The sequence below is a fragment of the Musa acuminata genome, chromosome BXJ1-6 (assembly GCF_036884655.1).
Source record: "Musa acuminata AAA Group cultivar baxijiao chromosome BXJ1-6, Cavendish_Baxijiao_AAA, whole genome shotgun sequence".
NCBI lineage: Eukaryota > Viridiplantae > Streptophyta > Magnoliopsida > Zingiberales > Musaceae > Musa > Musa acuminata.
The window spans coordinates 42,287,163-42,309,616 of NC_088332.1; the positions used below are offsets into that span (position 1 = coordinate 42,287,163).

The following is a 22,454-nucleotide window of genomic DNA, read 5'->3' on the forward strand; positions in this document are numbered from 1 at the left end:
TTTCAACAGCGTCCACTGTCAAGCTGACTGGGTGATACTGATGGTTAAGAATTGCAGCTCCCTCTCCACAAAGCCACAAAGTTGACGGCATCTGCTTGATTATGTCCACTCTTGGAAAAAGTTTACCTTGGTGGTCATAATCTATCAAAAAGAGTTGGATCACAACAATAGATAGTTTTTAGTCAGAGTTGATCGAGGAAAATCCGACTTTGACAGATGATAGTGATAAACCATTGATTTGGTTTGAAATTTTCAACCATAAACGTCAATATTATATACCTGCAAGTCCTGATCATAATGAAGTATGCGTGCAACTATGAAGCACTCGAGATATTATTTATGCAGATGCCATCTATTTGAAGTTCATATTTGCATAGGTTTAGTGCTAGGAAAAGTATATTTCAATTTATTTGCATGCGTACGTCAACTATTGGAGGTAGAATTAGCTTCCTTCGTCATATACATGACAGTGCTTAGTTTTGTATATAGCTTCCATGTCACGTGGCGACTTCCATGACAGTCTTCCTAATCAAATTACGTTGATTTAGAACTGCATTACAAGTCTTTGCACCACAGTGGCCATTAGTTTAGTATCATATCAAATCACAATGTATTGGAACAGGTTTATATGTATATACATACATGGAAACACTCGAAGACACGGCCGGCCGTCTTCAGAGGCCATCAGTTGTATTATTTCTTTGAGCATGCGGTAAGAGGAATTGCCAGGTGGAAGTCAAATCAAGAATCCCAGGTTTGGACTGTTGCCCTCGTTGAATAGCGTTTTGAGAAAGGGCACCCACGAGTTCTGGGTGCAAACCAGTGGACCATCTGCGTGCATCTCTGACGCGCAACAATGAATGGACGATTCTCAACCCTCAATTAATGCAAGCACTGATTGGTGTATCCAAAAGTTTTGTAAGACAGTGATCACGTTGACAATGCAACGTATACCAAAAATTTGCAAGACAGTGACGAGACAATGGTTGACAATGTAATAGACGTTGGTCAAGTTTACGGTTCCCTCTGCGCAAAGCAATCGTTCATATCCATATGTTTTTCTTACTTGTCTCTGTATCAAAGAGCCATATGTTTTCTTACTTTTCTTAAAATTGCGAACGGTTATGAATTTGACTGTGGTTTGCCCTCTCTTCTTATCATGTAGCTACGAGTTTTTGTGGCTGTCTTCCGATCTGAAATGTCGGAGTGAGTTTCTCGATAGAGCTACATGTCAAAATAGCTTTCTAGGAGAGTAGATGTGGTCATATGTTAGTATTTGACCAGGGTGCAATACCCTCCCAAATTACCAAGAAGCATAACTGCATGATTAATTCTACGTTGAAATCGATATATAAGAATTATTCTATCAGAGTTTTCCTCTATATCAGTCATTTTAGGAAGAGTCATACCAGTACACAGACGTCAGATGCATTGGCTTTATCGACACTTGACTCAGTCATACATCCCTGTCTATGTTTCGATGTGATGTGATGCTAACCTAAAACGAATCTGATTAGCTCACGGTTTGCAACTTGCAGCACCACAAACATAAGCTAACGCGTTCCTATGGTTGATGAGTCGACGCCTTTCAAATTTCGACTGTCAAGCTGACAGGGTGATGGTCGATGATTAAGATTTATAGCTCCCTCTCCATAAAGCCATAAAGTCGACAGGATCTACTTGATTATGTCCATTAGTCGTCATAATCCATTAGCAAGAGTTGAATCACAAGGGATTTTATGGTTTTAGGTCAGAGTTGATCAAGGAAAATTCGACTTTGAAATATGAGAGTGATATGGTTTGGTTTGAAATTTACATTCATAATCTTCAATATTCTAAATCTGCAAGTCCTAAAACACGGATCACAGTGGCCATTAGTTTAGTATCATATCACGATGTCTTGGGACAAAATTTGTGTGGCACGTAAAAGAAAAGTCGAAGGTGCAGACACTCAGAGACGCATCCCGTGTTCATAGCACGTTGTCTTTAAGCATGTAGTATGACGGCTGCATACGAAGTTGACATATCGAAGTCAAATTCTTAGATCCAAGTTTAAACTGTTGAACTCGTTGAATAGTTATCTTATAATGGGCGCTGACGAATTTTGGGTGCAACCCAAAAACAGCAATAATGAGGCACGCAGCAACGAAAGGCGACTCTCAATCGATGCGAAAAACACAGCGGTGTATCCCATAAATTCGTAAAACAGTGACGAATGAACGGTTGACAATATAAGAGTTGATTGATAGTTACCTTTCTCGCTCTCTGGCGCACAAATCAACAGTTCATGCCATCTTATCGATTATGTCCACACATGCAAAAATTTTTTTCTACTTGTTCTGTATGTGAACAAACGATAGTGCATCTATCAACGTTTTAAGGGTTATATCGTGATCCCATAATGTTTGAGGTCAGAGCTGACCCAAGAACTCTTGACTTTGTCGGATGATGATGTCGTATATATGGATCGGTTCCGTAGAACCATTTAGTTAATTAATTGATTACAGAAACGACAGTAATATAAAACAACCGTAGAGAAAGATAATTGAGAACATCGAATGCATTTACTCTTTAACTCGTGCTTTTGTCTTCTTTTCATCCTCCTCTTTGGAACTCTAATGTCCTGTCCTGATCAATGTGGCTGTCGTTGGGATTCCATGACATTATCGCCATGCTCGCATGTATCTTGTCCTCGTTGTCATGGCAGTAAGTGAGATTCCACTATACGCCATTGTTATCGTAGAGTAAATAGGAAAAAATCTACTATAAAAATAATGAATATATAAATATCAAAGATTTTTTTTCAAAACCTAAGTAACAATCACAAGAAAATATTTGAGATATAAAGATTATATCACTATACATAATATCCAAAATTTCTCCAAGTAATAACAATAAGAATCTGTAGATCTGATATGAGAATAAGAACACTATCTGAATAATTAAGAACCGTCTCTGTATTATTCATGTCTTTTTCTATATTTTTTTTATTTTCTGTCATTTTCTCTTTTTTTTAATCATGTTGCTGTTGTAGTTTTCTGCCCCTAATTTTCTGCACCTTTTTTACGGCTAACACACCCCCTTATTAGATCTATATTTAGGTTAATAAGGGAAGTGGGTTATGGGTTGTTAAAGCCCACTATAAGTTGAATCAATGAGTTGTCTGTCCAACAACCTCTCCCTTCAGCTCATAAGGAAGGTTGTCCTATGACTCCTCAATATGAAGCCATACCGATCAGCTGTCGACATATCTCTTGCCTTTCTTTTGGTAAGGTCTTTGTTAACATGTCTGCTCCGTTAGTATCTGTGTGAATTTTCAGAAGTTACAATTGTTTCTCTTCAAGTACATTTTGAATCAAGTGGTATACAATATCTATATGTTTTGATTTGGAATGAAAAATTTGGTTCTTACACAAATGGATGGTGATATGGTTGTCACAATGCACCACATAATTTTTTTGTTTCAGCCCCAATTATTGTAATAATTCGTTTATTCATAATATTTCTTTGGAAACCTCTACAGCAACAATATATTCTACCTTTGTGGTAGAGAGAACAATACATCTTTTCAATCTGAATTGCCATGACACAGCTTCCTTTGCAAAAGTAAATATAAAACATGATGTGGACTTCCTCGAATCAATATATTTTACCATATCTGTATCTATGTAACCTATAAACACACGTGGTCTACCTCCAAAGCTTAAATAAACTTTAGAACTCTCTCTGAGATATCTAAAGATCTAATTCATTGTTGTCCAGTGTTCTTTGCTTGGATTTGCAAAAAATTTACTCGTAACACCTACTACATATATGATATCCGGCCTCGTACATACTATCGCGTATATTAAATTTTCAAATGCTGAAATATACAAAACCTTTTATATTTTCTTCTTCTCCTCATCATTTGATGAACTCTAAACCTTTTTCAATACATTCTTGATATATTTCACTTGTGATAACCAAATCTTCTTGTTTTTTCTGTCATGTAAAATCTAAAGAGAAATTTAGGAATGACATCATATGCTCAATGGAAGAACAGAAATAAAAATATCAAATTCCTAAAAAGGTATTACGAAAATTGTTATATAAAAATCCACAAAATTTAAAATCACGCGTGAAATAGTTGTGTTATCTCGGGAGATCGTATATCCCTAAATCCTTATTAATCTGTAGGAGATGATAAAGGAGGTTAAGCATCGCATCCTCCTCTCTAACGATATCCACACATCATGGTTATGATGATGCTCCTTAAATCGTTACCCAAAACTCGACATCTACTATTTGAAGAGGAGAAGGAGAGAGGAGAATAGGATGTGGCAACTAAAAAAAATATCTAATCTATAGATATTTGATACTCTTCTATTTATAGAGGCTTCATGTCAATTTAACTCTAATTGATCTTGTTTTATTGAGTATTGAATCTTCGTCCAAGTACCCAAGCCTTTTAGATTGATGGATCTCTATCCAATAATCTCTCATTAGTTTTTATTAGATTTCAGAATTCAATAATTAAGAACCTTATATCTCATGAATCTCCATGCAATAATCTCGTATATCAATTTCTACGTCCAAACTCACACACTCACACCTTTCGTTAGGATTTCAATGTATGTCATTACCGCATTACTCGCATACATCTTGTCCTGGTGATCACGGCCGTCAGTGGGATTCCAATACGCGCCACTGCTACCATGCTCGCATGCCGTTGACGAAGTCGCTTCACAGTAAATCCTCTCTCCTCCTCTCTTAGAACTTGGCATTATCCGTGAAACTTCATAACCATCACCCTTGTTTTTTTGCTTTGTTGTTATCTTTATGATCTAAAATATTCCTTTTAATTTCTTCTTCTTTATGGTTTCTACTGTGTGTTTACTAGGGCTTTTCTTCATATAAATAAATTCACAGAAGTTGGAGTGAAAGGCAATCGATTGGTGAGAGGCCAAACTTTCGTGTTATATCTTTTTACTTCTTCATCAGATTGTAATGTTTTAGATTCTACAAGATGGTTAGCATATACTGATTAAGATTCAGTGACCGTTAGGATTAACCCTGTGACATGATAGTCTAGTTGAATCTTTATTTTGATGTCAGTTGTAGAATAACATGCTTTTTACTTTTAGATCGTCCTATTATGGACATATCAAAGGTAAGCAAGAAGGGAGCTACACCATAAAGTGATTTAGTTTCCTAAGTGTCAGTTTATGAGATAAGGGTGATATACTGATTAACCCTATGGCATGATAGTTAAGCTGAATCTTTATATTGATGGTTAGGATATACTGTGATATCCAGGAAGACTATATTGATAATTAAGTTGAATCTTTATATTAAGGTGATATCCAAGAATGTTCTAAATATAGATGAATTAAGCTTTGGAAAGAGTGATTAAAGGTGCAACAAATATCCCTAAAGATTAATTTGATTTTGTACCTTGATGAACAACAATTAGAGCTATTTATTTATGAAAATAATTAATAAAAAATAAACAAAGAAAAGAAAAAAGATTTGTATATGATTTTTATCGATTTAGAGAAGTCTTATGATAAAGTTTCTATACATTTATTATGGCGATTTTTAGAATAATAAAATTTATTTATAAATTATATCAATATCGATATACATTTTAGTATAGTCACCCGTGTTAAAATTACAGACGATTCACATTACATCAGTCATTCACTTTGGGAATGGATGAACTATCTGATCATATTCAAGTTTAACCTTCTTAGTCGGTGCGAGTTTAAGTCAAATTACTTATAAGCTTAAAAATTAAAAATTTTAAATTTGGGTAGGACTAACATTCAATGTATATAATGTAATTATAATAACACTAGAGTAGATCTAAAGATATAGTTAATTTGGGTGGACATCAAAATCTATTAATTATAATTTTTATATATCTCGAATCCATTATTCAACAAGATAGAGAGTCAAATAAATATATAATTCATAAAGATTGGATAGTTAAAATGGATAGGAGCATCAAGAATTTTGTATGATCATCATATATCTCTTAGATTAAAAAAATTTAAGATTATTGTTAGAATAATAATATTATATAAATCTGAGTGTTGATCAGTTAATAAATAATATATGTAAAAAAATTTATTATATCACTAAGATAAAAATATTAAAATGGATATATCGAGTTACCGTTAAAAACATATACTATTAACTATAAAATTTATGCTACAAACATTTCACTAAAGAGTATTTATTGATAAACTTGTCATTGAAAAAATTTTCAATGATAAAACTAATTTGTCAGTAAGATGTCATCACTAAGTGTTTCTAATTTATAAATTCGTCACGATATTTTTACTGTCATAAATAAATTTTTTTTATTTTTTGACGATAATTTTATGATTATAACAAATGTTAATTTATTCGGCAAATATTATATTTATTGTTACTAAACTATTAACACAGAAAGATCATATATTGTCACTGATACTTATTATGTAATTTTTGAATTTAAAGGAATCTATACATTAATTTTATGAGGGATGCACGATCTGGACCGTAGGATAGTATGTGTTTTTTGGGACCTTCGGATTGCTCGATCCCACGATCAAGATTAAAAAGACAAAGAATAACCTAAATGCTTCGACTCGCGCTCTGCTGCCAGAGGCGGATCCCGTTACATACGGCCGATTCCATCTTTTGGAGAAGCGAAACCCGATGTCACCGTCGGCGAGACCTCAGTCTCTTCGTCTTATGGAAGAGCGACCGAGCCTCGCTGTTGCTACCGCTGCTGGCCGAGGGGCTTCCCCGGTTTAGGTTGAGTTCTTCATCGACTACCTTACCACCACTTCTTCCGCCCTTGCGATCGATGCACATCCATCACGTAGCTACTGACGAAGTAAGCTATTTCACTTAGCATTTGCATTGTTGTTTGATCCTTTTCAACAAGTTGTGTGCTCTGGATGGCATTTCTCTTGTTCTTAGTCGATTGGTTGAGGTTGAATCGACCCTTCCATTGATAGAATTTGTTGGAAACATCAAGACTATGCGTCTGATGGCAATGAGGAAGATCGGTTTTTACTCAAAACGACCCGTATTCTGTGACTAAAATTTTGCTTTATAATATTTTGTAAGAAAGTGATATTACAAATCAACATTCTTTTCTCTTTTGAGATTGAAACTTATAATATTATCAAGTAAATGTGAGTTGGTACCAAAATTTAGGGCTAAAGAGAGGGCATCATCAAGATTGCTGGAATCTTAAATAACTTACAAGTGGAAGAGCCAGCAACGCGACTGATGTGATCATGCATCATGTATTAGTATCTTTTGTCAAAATTATCTTTCCTATTTGTAATATTGATGGTAACAACTTTGTTATGGTTCTCCAGATGGGCATTCCTCAGATAAATGTGTTGGACCAAGAGGTACTTTTCTTTCACATTTTAGATTATTGATTTGCCTATAACGTTATGTAGATGATTGAAAAGTTTTCACCAATTTGTTTGATAGGCTTATCTAATTTAATTCACTCACTTGATTTTTGAAGTGGACAATAAAATGTGGTAAATACTTGGTATTTATGATTTGCTAAACATCTTAACCTGATGATGATGATGATATCGAATATAAAGAATCATTACCATTGATATCCTTGCATAGTAACAAATTTCAGCTGTTAAATAGTTTTAGACTGGTTACTTTTTACTAAACAAAGCAGAAGTCCAATTTTGTTCTTGTTGCATGTGATGGTTTGACCTAATCTTAAGCAAAGATTACATATATTAAAACTTGGAACTCACACTTTAGCTCTTTGGTCTGTTTATTTTAAGATATTAATATATTATATAATATTGAATTAAAGCTTGTTGTATCTTTACCTAGAATGTGATGCTTGATTAATTATATTGCATGTTTTCATTTATTGTCAGACACCCTTTGCTAATTATGCATCATATGGTATATGCTACACTTAAGGATTTCGTCAATATTGTTATACTGTCATCTTCATCAGTTTGTTTAGCTTCCGAGATCTCTTTCCATATAAAATTACTGTTTGATACTAAAATTTACTTGCATTTACTAGAGCATTTCTTTCTTTCTTTATGTTGGTTAAGGCTTGGTGATCTCTTTAGAAATCTCTTTTATAAGTTCTCTGATTTGATATATAGTGCAGGTTGGTATGGTGACACCTATGTGCCTTCATCTAACATCTGAAGATCTGCTAGACAAGGTCAGTCCTGGAAGATTTGAAACTCCACAAAACTGAATAATACAAATCAATAACTCTACTGGTCTTTTTATTTAGTTGGTTAATATATATGTAGATGCCTTTGGACATTAGTAAAACCAAATATAAACACTCTTAGAACAATGTTCTTTTGGAAACAATATTCTCTTAGTTCTGAATGATTTCAATTCATGGAGAATTTTTATTAGCATATGAAATCAAGAAATGGGAAGAAGAACGAGAATCAAAGTATTTTCATTTGCATTTGGTATAGCATGTTTTAACCAATCCAGTCTAGCATGAGCTCTATGAAAGCCATCACAGTCTCCATGCTAGGTGATATTATGCTTCCGTTCTCTTGACATCTGACAATATTTTGCTTAGTCCTAATTATTGATGTCACTAGGCGGAGGAGGGGGGCTAGCCCCTTTCCAACAGTATCTCTTTTTCCATTTTCCAATGGCCATCGTGCCTTTCCCTCTTCCCTTCCTCCCCTTCCTAGCCCCCCACCCCCCTCATGTTGTGTCTAAGTTATACATAATTTCTGACAATAATATTGTTTGGAGTAGTTAGTATTTTTATTTCATTTGCCATCATTCTGTATGTAATCTTATTTTGATTCAATTGCGACTTATTGTTGGTATATAATGAATTGTTTATGATGGAGTTTATGCAAGTAAGCTGACCATGAAGTTCTTATTTTAGTTTACATATATAATGACCATAGATTTACATATTTTATGTTTTATATTTTAACAATAATTCTTATAATATCTTGTGTATCATATCTTATCCAATTCCATGATTTGAAGCAAAAATGGATTGGATATTTATCATATTTTCTTTGATTCATACTCAAAATAATGCTTTTAGATTATCGCTGACGATGATAATGAATCAATTGTCTTGGTATAAAATTAGATATCCATGTCTACTTATCGTTCTTAATATCAAGTAGGAAATATAAAGAGTTGAGTTTTTTTTTATATACTCGGGTCTATCTGGATTTAGGATATCTTTTAATTAGGTCTTATGACATAATGCCATGTCAAATTTGGGGTTTTATTAAAATTTATCATGTTGCTTTATTGTTATTGTTATTATTATTATTATTATTATTATTATTATTATTATTATTATTGCAAATAGTAAATGATGAAGATGGGATTTGAGTTAGGACACCAGCTAAGCTTTATTTGAACATTTATTCGTGGATATATTATTTAGTTCTTTTAAGAAACCAAAGCCATGGATTTTATTAGCACAATCATGTAAAGATGGTGCTACGATGAGGATGTGGTGGGGTTACAAAGGAATCCGAGGGATAGTACGCAGACAAAGCTCTGACCTTCTCCGGCATGTCAATAAGAAGGTCTCGCTCATGTCCAACTTGATAGGCTTCTGTTCATCTCCTGTTGGGAGCTCCCAATCGAAGTGGTAGATAAGAGAGGCAAGGGAAGTCTCTAAGCTTGCTAGCCCAAATGACATCCTTGGGCACATCCTCATTCCTTTCCCGAAAGGTAGGAACTCGAAGTTGGTTCCCTTGAAGTCGACCATCGAGTTCCTCCCTTCGAATCTCTCTGGCTCGAACTCAATGGCGTTGTCCCAGTATTGAGGATCCCTTCCTAAGGCCCAAATGTTCACGAACACTCTCGTCTTCTCTGGTATCTAGTAACCAAGAACCTCGCTCGCCTCTCGGCACTCTCGGGGGAGCGGCAAAGGAACCGGAGGGTGCAGCCTCAGAGTCTCCTTGATTACCAGTCTCAGGTAGTTCATTCCGTCGATGTCTTCCTTTGTCACCTTTCCCTTTTCTCCAACAGTCTCCCTCACCTCCTCTTGCACCCTCCTCATCACTCTTGGATTCCTCATCATCTCTGACATGGCCCACTCCAGTATTGTTGCAGATGTCTCGCTGCCCCCACCAAGTAGATCCTTTAAAGTGTTCATTGCAAAACGAAACCAGAAGTTAGATAATCGATAGGGCATCCATGAAATTGCCACTGTCCTGTATGATTAGGGCTTTAAAGAAAGCATACCAGGATAATAGCTTTCACGTACTCGTCTGCGAGGGGAAATGATAGGCCACCTTCGGCTTGAACTCTCAGCATGACATCGACCAAGTCCTCCTCTAGTTGCTCTACAGACTTCCTCTCTTTGTGCTCTTGAATGATGCTATTCAGGATTGCATCTATTTCCCAGTGTAATCTCTGCAGTTTGGAAGACATGCCACCGAGAACATTAATTATTGGCCATGCCGGGAATAAATCGGCCAAACTGAGAACATTTGGTCATATCTCAGTGAAACCACTTGATATTTTTTTAATTTGTTGAGAGAAACACGATACAAAGGATCGATTACTCCATTGTGATGCAATATTTGATTATGTAGATCCAATTTAAATTTTGAAACTTCCATTTGCAATGTCATTGTTCTTGGCCGAAGCACTACACTATAGATGTTGTTATATTGTTTCAACTGTATTAGTGTGACTGCTTTACTTTTCTAGAAACAAAATTTAGGCTCACAACCTACCACACATTTGAGAGTGGAAATTTTAAGCAGATTGACGTGCTACACTTCGGTTTCATGTGTTGTGGAGCGATTTCTCACAAAAAGTCCATCTATTTATATGTTTTTTAAAGGAAGTGCCTCCGATTACTGTAATTTCCGAAGAATCCTTCATTTTTACATGATGCTTGGTCTAATTCTGATTTGATAACTCGTCATTATCTTTTTTTTCTTCTCTTTCTCTTTATTTTTCTATGGATCGATCTATAAAATAAACTGATCTAGTTATAATGTTTCCAGTAACACTAAAAGAAATTATAACATAATGTTTCTGGATAATTTTGTAAAAATATTATGTTTTTATGCTATGTTATGATATTTTCAGTATGCTAGGAAAATATTGTAATGTAGTGTCAAAAAAATTATAACTGAATTGATTCATCTTATTAGAAACATAAGCCAGTGGTAAATTGCCTCCAACTCCTACTGATGATTACACAGATGCCTTCCAATTTTTTCTTTTATGCTTAATTATATACAACCTTTGATCCTTATCAATATATAACAATGTATATAATGATTATGTAACACATGATTCAGAGCCCCCCTAATGGGCCTCCCATCCCATCCCTTCAACAAAAATATTCGTAGAAATTAAGAGGCGAATAAATTATTAGTGCCTTCCATCTGGATAGAATAAAGAAATTTCCTCCCTTGATATGATATAAGGCTAATTACATATTACTAATTAGTTATTTTTAGCATTCCAATCCCTATACTTTTTAAAGTTACATTAAGATCTTTATACTAATGAAAATAAAACATTTAACCCCATTGCTTCAATAAAATCTCTCTTTTTTTATTTTTAATTTTGTGAAAGTATCTTTTTAATCCTATATAGGGGTATCAATATTTTACTTTCGTAAATATAGGGATCCCAATGTAACTTTTGAAAGTATAGAAACCGAGATACTAAAAATAACTAATTATAGAGGATAATATGTAATTAGTCTATATGGTATACTATTTCTCATCAAGCCTTCGAAATGCTTTTGCTGACATTAAAAACTGAAGAGAGAATATGTTATCCTTCATTAATGATTGAAGGCCATAAGGATATCATGATTTGTTGGCCTCAGATGCAATCACTCCTGGAGCACTAGGTTGAGCACTCAAATAATGCAACTAAATGATGCATGACAATGAAGTAGATGAAAATATTTTTTTGTTTTCATTTGTGAAATTGCATCTCCTATTTGGAGGGAAATTGACCGTCAAAGTGGATAGAGAGGATGAGTTCAAATGTTAAACAGTTAAAGAGGAGTTGAAGATAAGGGGGTTAGTCCTTTCCTTTACTCAACATTATTAAGCATTCAACCTCCATCTACATCAAGAAACTACCATCAATTCTAACTCTATAAGGCAATCACCAGCAATGTCCTTTTCTTATTGAGAGTGCATTTGAGATCTTTTCTATGAAGACAAAAAAGAGAAAAAAAAAGCTGCTGCCCAACTCACAAAAGCTTTTATCAGTTTAGAAGTAATTTGTCAAACCTGGATTATGAGAATAGCCCAACTAGGTTTGGATTGTGAGAATAACCGTCCACCACACCAATCTTCAAGAGTGGAGAAGAGAGGTCAAGGATGAGGATCCTCGATGCAGCGCTGGACCTCTTTAGAAATGAGCATCTTTAGCATATTATCAAGAGACAACCTACATAAGTAGATTTAAAATTTTAATAAATAGGATATGACATATAGCAGATGTTGTAGAACGATCGGAGCAATATCTTTTATCAGCGAGCATCTTTACCTTATTATCAAGATAAGACCTATCATTCATGACAAAATTACTCTAAGTATGTTTTCTGGTTGAACACTTGTATTGTTATTAAATATGATAGTTAGAAATCCATTTTTTGTCAACTCGACCTTGGTAGTTTCTCTTTGCGTATCATACATAATTATGCATAGAATAATATCTAAAAGACAACTTCGAAGATGAAGATGAAGGAGAAATTTTGTATGACATTCTTGTGCATATGCAATTGTAAATACGCACATGTATATATGAATGTGTGCATTTATAATTTATTCAATGATTGACAAGAAATCCACTTTACCATATTTCGTTAATAGCTATGGAATTTTCCTTTATAAGTTATTCAAGGAACATCTTATATGCTAATTCAATGTGCCAATAGCTTTAGCTTCCAGTACCCGATGAAGCTTTGTCACTGCTTATGGGAATGGGTTACAAAGAAAATGCAGCGAAAAGGGCCCTAAGAATGACCGGTCAAGACGTTCAGCCAGCAGTTCATTTCCTGGTTGAAGAGGAAGCTAGGAAAATACTCAGGAAACAGGAGAACATTCAGCGACAAGTGGAGATTTTGTATGGCTCTATACTTTGCCATAGAATGTTTTTATCTTATTTTTTAATTAATGATTGTTGCTGATTGTATAAATTTGTAGAGAACAGAGGAGATATGGTACTAATAAATCATGGCATATAGCATAATGTGACAGATGTAATGGCTTTGCTTCTGTGGATTGTGAAACATTATATTGTGTTAGGCACTTATCAGATTGCTCTCTGGTGTCTAGGATCAATACATGTACACTGCTAGTCATTCTATTTTGCAGTTTTGATAGAGATCTTGCTGCACAGGCTCTTAGGGTGAATGAAAATGAAGTTCAAAAAGCATTAGATCTGTTGACAAATCCTGAAAGAAATTGTGCCCTCCAGGTACTTGGTTTTCTTTAGAGTGCTTCTCTATTATCATTTTCACTAACTAATGACCTTTTGACTGTGAGAGTCGACTTGGCAGTTGGGAGTATTGGATTCATCAGGTGCAGACATTGAGGAATTAGTATCCATGGCGTATAACCGATCATCAGGTATTTCATCGCTTCATTTATTCCTCAGACAATCAAGTGTTTCATGCATTTCTTTCAGACAAGGGTGCCCTTCTCGTGATGACTCCCAGGCATCTAATGTTGCCCTAGTTATCTGACCATACTTTATTTTGACAAACGGTATATTCTATATGTACCAAGGAGGATGCGTTGAGACTTCTTGTCGGAGCAAATTCAGAGGACAGCCAGCATGCTATAATCAACCAACCGAAAGATGATCAAGGGCCATCAGCCGCTTTAGCTAATGATGATAAAATGGATCTGGGAGGAGAACACAAATATGAGAGAGACGAAGCCATGGAAGACGAGCTTGCGAGAGAACTGACCGGTGATCCATTGGCAGACTACGACAGGGAAGTAATGAAAGAAGGAGAGGCCATAGCAAAGTATTTGGCCCTTCTGGATTCAAAAGCCAATGCAACATAGGAAATAAGATACATAGGTTCTTCCAGAATCCCGTAAATAAGTAAGATAGTGTAGTTTCCTTTTGTATCTTCCAGCATTAATATAGTATTATAAAAGATACGACTGTGATTTCTTTTTTAATTAGCCTTAAGTTTTATTTTTTCTCTTTTTGTATCATCATTTCCAAATGGGTTTTTATGTAACTCTATTATTAAGAGTTTGGTTTAGTTAGATACTAATATCTATATTTATTCATAATGTCTCTTAGTGGGGATGAAATTTTATGGTATCCAAGCTCTTTATCGTAACACTCATCCATGGCAATAATATTGATTTGGTTTGAAATTTTCATCCATAATCGTTCATATTATAAGCCTGCAAGTCCTAATCATAATGAAGTACGCGTGCAACTGACAAGTACTCAAGATATTATTTATGCAGATGCCTTCTATTTGAACTTCCTATTTGCATAGGTTTAGTGCTAGGAAAAGTATGTTTCAATTTATTTGCATGCGTACGTTAACTTGGAGGTAGAATTAGCTTCCTTTGTCATATACATGACAGTGCTTAGTTTTGTATATAGCTTCCATGTCACGTGGCGACTTCCATGACAGTCTTCCTAATCAAATTACGTTGATTTAGAACTGCATTACAAGTCTTTGCACCACAGTGGCCATTAGTTTAGTATCATATCAAATCACAATGTATTGGAACAGGTTTATATGTATATACATACATGGAAACACTCGAAGACACGGCCGGCCGTCTTCAGAGGCCATCAGTTGTATTATTTCTTTGAGCATGCGGTAAGAGGAATTGCCAGGTGGAAGTCAAATCAAGAATCCCAGGTTTGGACTGTTGCCCTCGTTGAATAGCGTTTTGAGAAAGGGCACCCACGAGTTCTGGGTGCAAACCAGTGGACCATCTGCGTGCATCTCTGACGCGCAACAATGAATGGACGATTCTCAACCCTCAATTAATGCAAGCACTGATTGGTGTATCCAAAAGTTTTGTAAGACAGTGATCACGTTGACAATGCAACGTATACCAAAAATTTGCAAGACAGTGACGAGACAATGGTTGACAATGTAATAGACGTTGGTCAAGTTTACGGCCCCCTCTGCGCAAAGCAATCGTTCATATCCATATGTTTTTCTTACTTGTCTCTGTATCAAAAAGCCATACGTTTTCTTACTTTTCTTAATTGATGGTTTCGGTTTCTTAAAATTGAGAGCTGAATTCGAATTGAATTGGATCGGTTCTGGAATCAAAGCCGAAATTGGTGGTGCCGATTCCGGTTCGAACGATGAAGACGGGAATCGAGTTAGGACACCGGCTAAGCTTTATTTGAATATTTATCTGTGGATATATTATCATGTAAAGATGGTGCTACAATGAGGATGTGGTGGGATTACAAAGGAATCCGAGGGATTAATTCGTGGATATATTATCATATAAAGATGATATTACGATGAGGATGTGGTGGGTTTACAAAGGAATCCGAGGGATAGCACGCAGACAAAGCTCCGACCTCCTCTGGCATGTCAATAAGAAGGTCTCGCTCATGTCCAACTCGATATACTTCTGTTCATCTCCTGTTGGGAGCTCCCAATCGAAGTGGTAGATAAGAGAGGCAAGGGTAGTCTCTAAGCTCGCCAGCCCAAATGACATCCCCGGGCACATCCTCCTTCCTGCTCCGAAAGGTAGGAACTGGAAGTTGGTTCCCTTGAAGTCGACCGTCGAGTTCCTCCCTTCGAATCTCTCTGGCTCGAACTCAGTGGCGTTGTCCCAGTATTGAGGATCCCTTCCTAAGGCCCAAATGTTCACGAACACTCTCGTCTTCTCTGGTATCTGGTAACCAAGAACCTCACTCGCCTCCCGGCACTCTCGGGGGAGCAGCAGAGGAACCGGAGGGTGCAGCCTCAGAGTCTCCTTGATTACCAGTCTCAAGTAGTTCATTCCGTCGATGTCTTCCTCTGTCACCTTTCCCTTTCCTCCGACAGTCTCCCTCACCTCCTCTTGCACCCTCCTCATCACTCTTGGATTCCTCATCAGCTCGGACATGGCCCACTCCAGTATTGTTGCGGAAGTCTCGCTGCCCCCACCAAGTAGATCCTTTAAAGTGTTCATTGCAAAACGAAACCAGAAATTAGATTCTCGATAGGGCATCCAAGAAATTGCCACTGTCCTGTAAGATTAGGACTTTAAAGAAAGCATACCAGGATAATAGCTTTCACGTACTCGTCTGCGAGGGGAAATGACAGGCCACCTTCGGCTCGAACTCTCAGCATGACATCAACCAAGTCCTCCTCTGGTTGCTCTACGGACTTCCTCTCTTTGTGCTCTTGAATGATGCTATTCAGGATTGCATCTATTTCCCAGTGTAATCTCTGCAGTTTGGAAGACATGCCACTGAGAACGTTAATTATCGGCCATGCCGGGAATAAGTCGGCCAAGCTGAAGCCTCCCGCTGCTTCCAGCGCTTGCGTTATTATCCGTAGGAACTCTTTCTGATACTTGCACTTGCTCCCGATGATGGACCGTGCGGCTATGTCATTAGACAACAGAACAAATTTTCTACTGAGGTTCACAGCGGAACCAGTGTTGGACAGCAGGAGAATCGACTGCACAAGATTAAGCACCTCCTCTTCCCGGATAAAGCGAAAAGATTGGACTCGTTTGGCACTCAATAGTTCCAGGATGCTCATCTTGCGCAGCTCTCTCCAACGGGATCCATACGAGGCAAAGCCGATGCCCCTGTCACCGTACGTGAAGGACTGGAGAGTCAAGTTCGTGGGCCGAGAGGCGAAGCTGATGTCGTGGGTCTTCATGATCTCAGCAGCCGCGTCGGGAGAGGAGACGACGAGGGTAGGGACCTCGCCAAGCTTTAGAAGCATGACGGGGCCAAATTTCTTAGACAAGGCAGCGAAGCACTGATGAGGCAAGGCACCAAGGAGATGGTGCAAGCTGCCTACGACAGGGAGATTAGATGGACCGGGCGGCAGTCTGGCACTGGCTCGTCGGCTGGAGCTGTTCTTCTTGAGTAGCAGCAGGAGGAAGAGAAAGAGGAGGGTGGAGAAAAGGAACGCCGTGTTGGTGAAATCCATGGCTCTATGGGAACCAAGGAGCAAGAGACCCCTCCTGTGTTTTTGATAGACATGACAGTGCTAACCTTTTTTGTACATAGTTTCTAGGTTACTTGGTGATTATTGACGTGACCCGATCATGCTATGGCAGCTCAATCAAATCAACTGGTCACGGCATGTGGGACTTTAGACCGTTTTACTGAGAGATTTGAATTTGTGCATGTGGAATTTGACTCGATGATGTTGATGAACATTTTGATGAATAGTTTATCTTATCCGTCGTTTATACGAAAAATTGTTTTACATATTTTGATTTATATAATATTTTTATTTATATAGGAAGAAAAATAAGATGATCAACTGATTGATTAGGTATGCTAAGATTTTTTATTTATTTATTTTTTTTAGAGAGAGGAGTGGTCTTCTCGGCTGAGCTTCTTTTTATTACACGAATGTCTTTTGTAACCCATTGATTTAATTAATCAAGTTTATTTTTTTTTAAAGAAAAACAAATCTTATCACTAAGTTCTCGATCACTCTGACTATTAATTTAGTTATCCAATCGTGACTGATTCATTATGCAAAGTCGAAGGTATAATCTCTAAAATCAAATCATGAGGACAACGAAATGCCGGTCAAATTCTGCTGCGACACAAGAATGAATGAGAATCAACGATAGTGAATAATTACTATATATTGTTTTTCTGAGATCCCTGCCATGCAGACTTTCCGTTTGCTAATTGTTTGTTTCGATCACATAGATAGTTTAGTCTTGAGCATGTCATGTCAGATGAGGTTATAAATCGTAAACTTTTAATGTATCACCATCAAACTATGTCCTGTACAAAAGCTATTAAATTTATACATCGTTTAAGCAAGTTGTAAGACACAGAGAAATGCATGTGTATGAATTTGGAGATTGAAGTTGGCATAGAATAATTTAATTATTCTTGTCATACTTTTTTGTCCGATATCAGACTTGTAAGGAAAACTCATACCATTCTTCAGGGGATAATTACAGATTATTTTTATAATTAATTATGATTAGTATTTCTATCTTTATATTTTAAAAATTAGTATTATGATCGATATACTTATAAAGTGAAATATTTAACTCCAATTCCTCTTACATTGTTAATTTCGTTGATGGAAAAAAATATCAACATGTGTAAAAGGGCGTGAATAGAAAGGATAAAAATGTTGTCTGTCGTCTTTCCAATCTATTTGCGTTGCCCATCACACCTGTTAACTCGCCTACTGCACCTGTTGCTTGTTGCTCATCTATAGCACCTACTCGCTTGCCACACCTACTCATCCGTCGTTTGCCCGTCGCAACCCGTTCACATCGATTGAGTCGTCCTTCTCCTCTCTTTCTAACCTGCTCATCCACTGTTTCGTTATCCCACTGCCCTTCTTTCCATTCCTGATACGTAGATAAATTCATTAGCTCCAAAATTGTCAGGATTAAATGAACTGTTCTTGATATTCTAGTGTACGATTAGGAATAACAAATAGAGAATTTTATGACAGATTCTTATATTTTATACGTGTATTTAATTACAATTTTTACTGCAGTTGTAGCAAAAGGTGTCATCTCTTAAATTAGATAACTTCTAATAGAAATAATCTATAATTACCCCAACAATGTTGCACTTTTCAATAACATCCCATCTGGCAACTCAAGCTGCTGTTCATACCACATACGCATGTTTAGTGCCGGCTGAAGCAAGATTCACCGATGACGATGAGGTCGTTGTTGGTTAGGGCGGGGATGACGAGGTGACGAGCAAACAGGTTGGAAAGAGAGGTGACGGGCGAGCGGGTGCAATGAACGAGCAATGATCGAGCAAGTATGATAAATGATTGAGTGCAGTGGGCAAGTTGGTGTGGCGGGCGATGAGCGAATAGGTTGGTAAGAGGAGAGGAAGAAGAAATCGATCAAAAAAATTTATATAAAATTAATAATTTAAAAATAATAAAATTATGTATTTGTCCTTTCTATTCATGCCCTTCTGTAAGTTAACGATGTAAGGAGAATTTGGATTAAATATTTTATTTTTTTGGATCTCAATACTATTATTTAAAATATAAAAATCGAAATATTAATCATAATTAATTATAGAAGATAATTCTTAATTATACTCGCTTCAGGCCACGTCTATGTACGTAAACATAATGCGTTGATATTATGTAACACGTTCTAATGTGACGTGATACTCATCTAAAATGAACATGAGGCTCTGCTCGTGACAGCAGGCTAAACATGAGCTGACGCTTATGTGGCTGGTGAGTCAATGCCTTTTAACTCTCGGCAACCTCCGCTGTCAAGCTGACACTCATCGATTGAACGGTTCACAGTTTCGTCTCCACGTGTCACAAGTCAACGTCATCTCATTTATCATGTCCACACAATATTTTTCTTAGTCATCATAATCGATTAATAACAAGGGATGGTTTGAAATTATCATCCACAACCATCACCATCACCATTACTAATTTGCGAGTCCTAATCATATTGAAAAACGCATACGGACTGAAGACTGGAGATATATTGACTAAACGGGTGCACTGTAATTGGAACTTGATAGTGCACAAGTCCAGTGACAGAAAAAGTATATTTTTGTGGAACCAGTCAATTTATTGATCTATTTATTTATCGAAAATGATTGACAGGATTGTCAACTATGGCCAAATCCTTTTGGAGATTAATAGAGAAGAGTCATCTCGTCAGATGGGTCATGGATATTAGGTAGTATGCCTTACGTTAGTGGTGTCTAAATTGGATCAAAACTTATGTATTTAATGCTGGAGGAATTCTTTTCCTTGATTATTATTTGGTACATTAGGTCATATCTCAGTGAAATTACTTGATATTTTTTTAATTTGTGAGAGAAACACGATACAAAGGATCGATTACTCCATTGTGATGCAATATTTGATTATGTAGATCCAATTTAAATTTTGAAACTTCAATTTGCAATGTCATTGTTCTTGGCCAAAGCACTAAACTATAGATGTTGTTATATTGTTTCCACTTGTATTAGTTTGACTGCTTTACTTTTCTAGAAACAAAATTTAGGCTCACCACCTACCACACATTGAGAGCCGTGGAAATTTTAAGCAGATTGACGTGCTACACTTCGGTTTCATGTGTTGTGGAGCGATTTCTCACAAAAAGTCCATCTATTTTTATATTTTTTAAAGGAAGTGCCTCCGATTGCTATAATTTTCAAAGAATCGTTCTTTTTTTCATGATGCTAGGTCTAATTCTGATTTGATAACACGTCATTATCTTTTTTTTCTTCTCTTTCTCTTTATTTTTCTATGGATGGATCTATAAAATAAACTGATCTAGTTATAATGTTTCCAATAAACCTAAAAAAAATCATAACATAATGTTTCTGGATAAATTTTGTAAAAATATTATGTTTTTATACTATGTTATGATATTTTCAGCATGCTAGAAAAATATTGTAATGCAGTGTAAAAAATTATAACTGAATTGATTCATCTTATTGGAAAACACAAGCCAGAGATAAGTTGCCTCGGACTCCTGCTGATGATTACACATATGCCTTCCAATTTTTTTCTCGATGCATATAATTATTATGCAACACATGATTCGGAGACCCGCTAGTGGGCCTCTCATCTCATCCCTTCGACATAAATATTCAAAGAAATTAAGAGGCGAGTAAATTATTAGTGCCATCCATGGATAGCATAGAGAAATTTCCTCCCTTGATATGGTACAAGGCTAATTACATATTACTAATTAGCTATTTTTAGCATCCTGATCTCTATACTTTCAAAAGTTACATTGAGATTTTTATACTCATGAAAATGAAACATTTAATCTCGTTGCTTTAATAAAATCTCTCTCTTTCTTGATTTTTAATCTTATGAAATTATTTTTTTAATCTTATATAGGGGTCTCAATATTTTACTTTCATAATATAAGAATCCCACTGTAACTTTGGAAAGCGTAGGAACCGAGATACTAAAAATAACTAATTACATGGGATAATATATATTAGTCTATATGATATACTATTTCTTATCAAGCCTTCGAAATGTTTTTTCTGATATTAAAAACTAAAGAGAGAATATGTTACTCTTTATTAATGACAGAAGGCCATACCGATATCATGATTTGTTGGCCTATGTAATCACTCCTGCAGCACTAGGTTTAGCACTCAAATCATGCAACTAAATGATGCATTACAGTGATGTGGATGAAAATATTTTTTTGTTTTCATTTGTGAAATTGCATCTCCTATTTGGAGGGAAATTGACCATCAAAGTGGACAGAGAGGATGAGTTCAAACGTTAAACACTTGAAGAGGAGAAGAAGATTAGGGAGTTAGTCATTTCCTTTACTCAACATTATTAAGCATTCAACCTCCATCTACTTCAAGAAACTACCATCAAGTTCTAACTCTATAAGGCAATCACGAGCAATGTCCTTTTCTTATTGAGAGTGCATTTAAGATCTTTTCTATGAAGACAACAAAAGAGAAAAAAAAAAAGCCGCTGCCCAACTCACAAAAGCTTTTATCAGTTTAGAAGTAATTTGTCAAACCTGGATTATGAGAATAGCCCGACTAGGTTTGGATTGTGAGAATAACCGTCCCCCGCACCAATCTTCAAGAGTGGAGAAGAGAGGTCAAGGATGAGGATCCTCGATGCAGAGCTGAACCTCTTTAGCAATGAGCATCTTTAGCATATTATCAAGAGACAACCTAGATAAGTAGATTTAAAATTTTAATAAATAGGATATGACATATAGCAAATGTTGTAGAACTATTGGAGCAATATCTTTTATCAGTGAGCATCTTTACCTTATTATCAAGAGAAGACCTATCATTCATGACAAAATGATCTGCATATATGAATAGGGAATTAGCAAACTAGGACTTATTTGAGCCCTCTAATTTTTCATTTTACTCTTAAGTATGTTTTCTGGTTGAACACTTGTATCATTATTAAATATGATAGTTAGAAATCCATTTTTTGTCAACTCGACCTTGGTAGTTTCTCTTTGCGTATCATACATAATTATGCATAGAATGATATCCAAAAGACAACTTCGAAGATGAAGATGAAGGAGAAATTTTGTGTGACATTCTTGTGCATATGCAATTGTAAATACACACATATGTATATATGAATTGTGCATTTAAAATCTATTCAACGATCAAGAAGAAATCCAGTTTACCAGATTTCGTTAATAGCTGTGGAATTTTCCTTTTTCAGTTATTCAAGGAACATCTTATATGCTAATTCAATGTGCCAATAGCTTTAGCTTCAAGTACCCGATGAAGCTTTGTCACTGCTCATGGGA

The 22,454-nt window shown here is 36.0% G+C and overlaps 2 protein-coding genes across 10 annotated transcripts; one reads left to right on the forward strand and one right to left on the reverse strand.

The window, feature by feature from the left end:
• The first annotated feature begins 6,632 nt into the window (after positions 1 to 6,632).
• Positions 6,633 to 14,147, forward strand: LOC135677082 (uncharacterized). 9 transcript variants are annotated; one of them, XR_010514532.1, is made up of 7 exons: positions 6,633 to 6,865; positions 7,192 to 7,283; positions 7,359 to 7,394; positions 8,139 to 8,200; positions 12,911 to 13,452; positions 13,535 to 13,604; positions 13,764 to 14,147. XR_010514532.1 is itself a non-coding variant. In XM_065188990.1 (7 exons), the coding sequence occupies exons 2-5, from the start codon at positions 7,275 to 7,277 to the stop codon at positions 13,160 to 13,162; spliced, it is 348 nt and encodes a 115-aa protein (XP_065045062.1). In that variant the 5' UTR covers positions 6,633 to 6,865; positions 7,192 to 7,274; the 3' UTR covers positions 13,163 to 13,452; positions 13,535 to 13,604; positions 13,764 to 14,147. The 9 variants fall into 9 exon arrangements, 3 of the variants coding, with proteins under 3 accessions (XP_065045062.1, XP_065045063.1, XP_065045061.1); XR_010514535.1 differs by having other exon boundaries at positions 12,917 to 13,452; XR_010514534.1 differs by having other exon boundaries at positions 8,144 to 8,200.
• Positions 14,148 to 15,405: 1,258 nt separating this feature from the next.
• LOC103989514 (desmethyl-deoxy-podophyllotoxin synthase-like) lies at positions 15,406 to 17,167 on the reverse strand. The gene is made up of 2 exons (XM_009408382.3): positions 16,247 to 17,167; positions 15,406 to 16,142 (listed from the first exon to the last, which is right to left on the reverse strand). Exons 1-2 carry the CDS (start codon positions 17,132 to 17,134, stop codon positions 15,516 to 15,518), a joined length of 1,515 nt encoding a protein of 504 aa, XP_009406657.2. The 5' UTR covers positions 17,135 to 17,167; the 3' UTR covers positions 15,406 to 15,515.
• Positions 17,168 to 22,454: the final 5,287 nt, after the last annotated feature.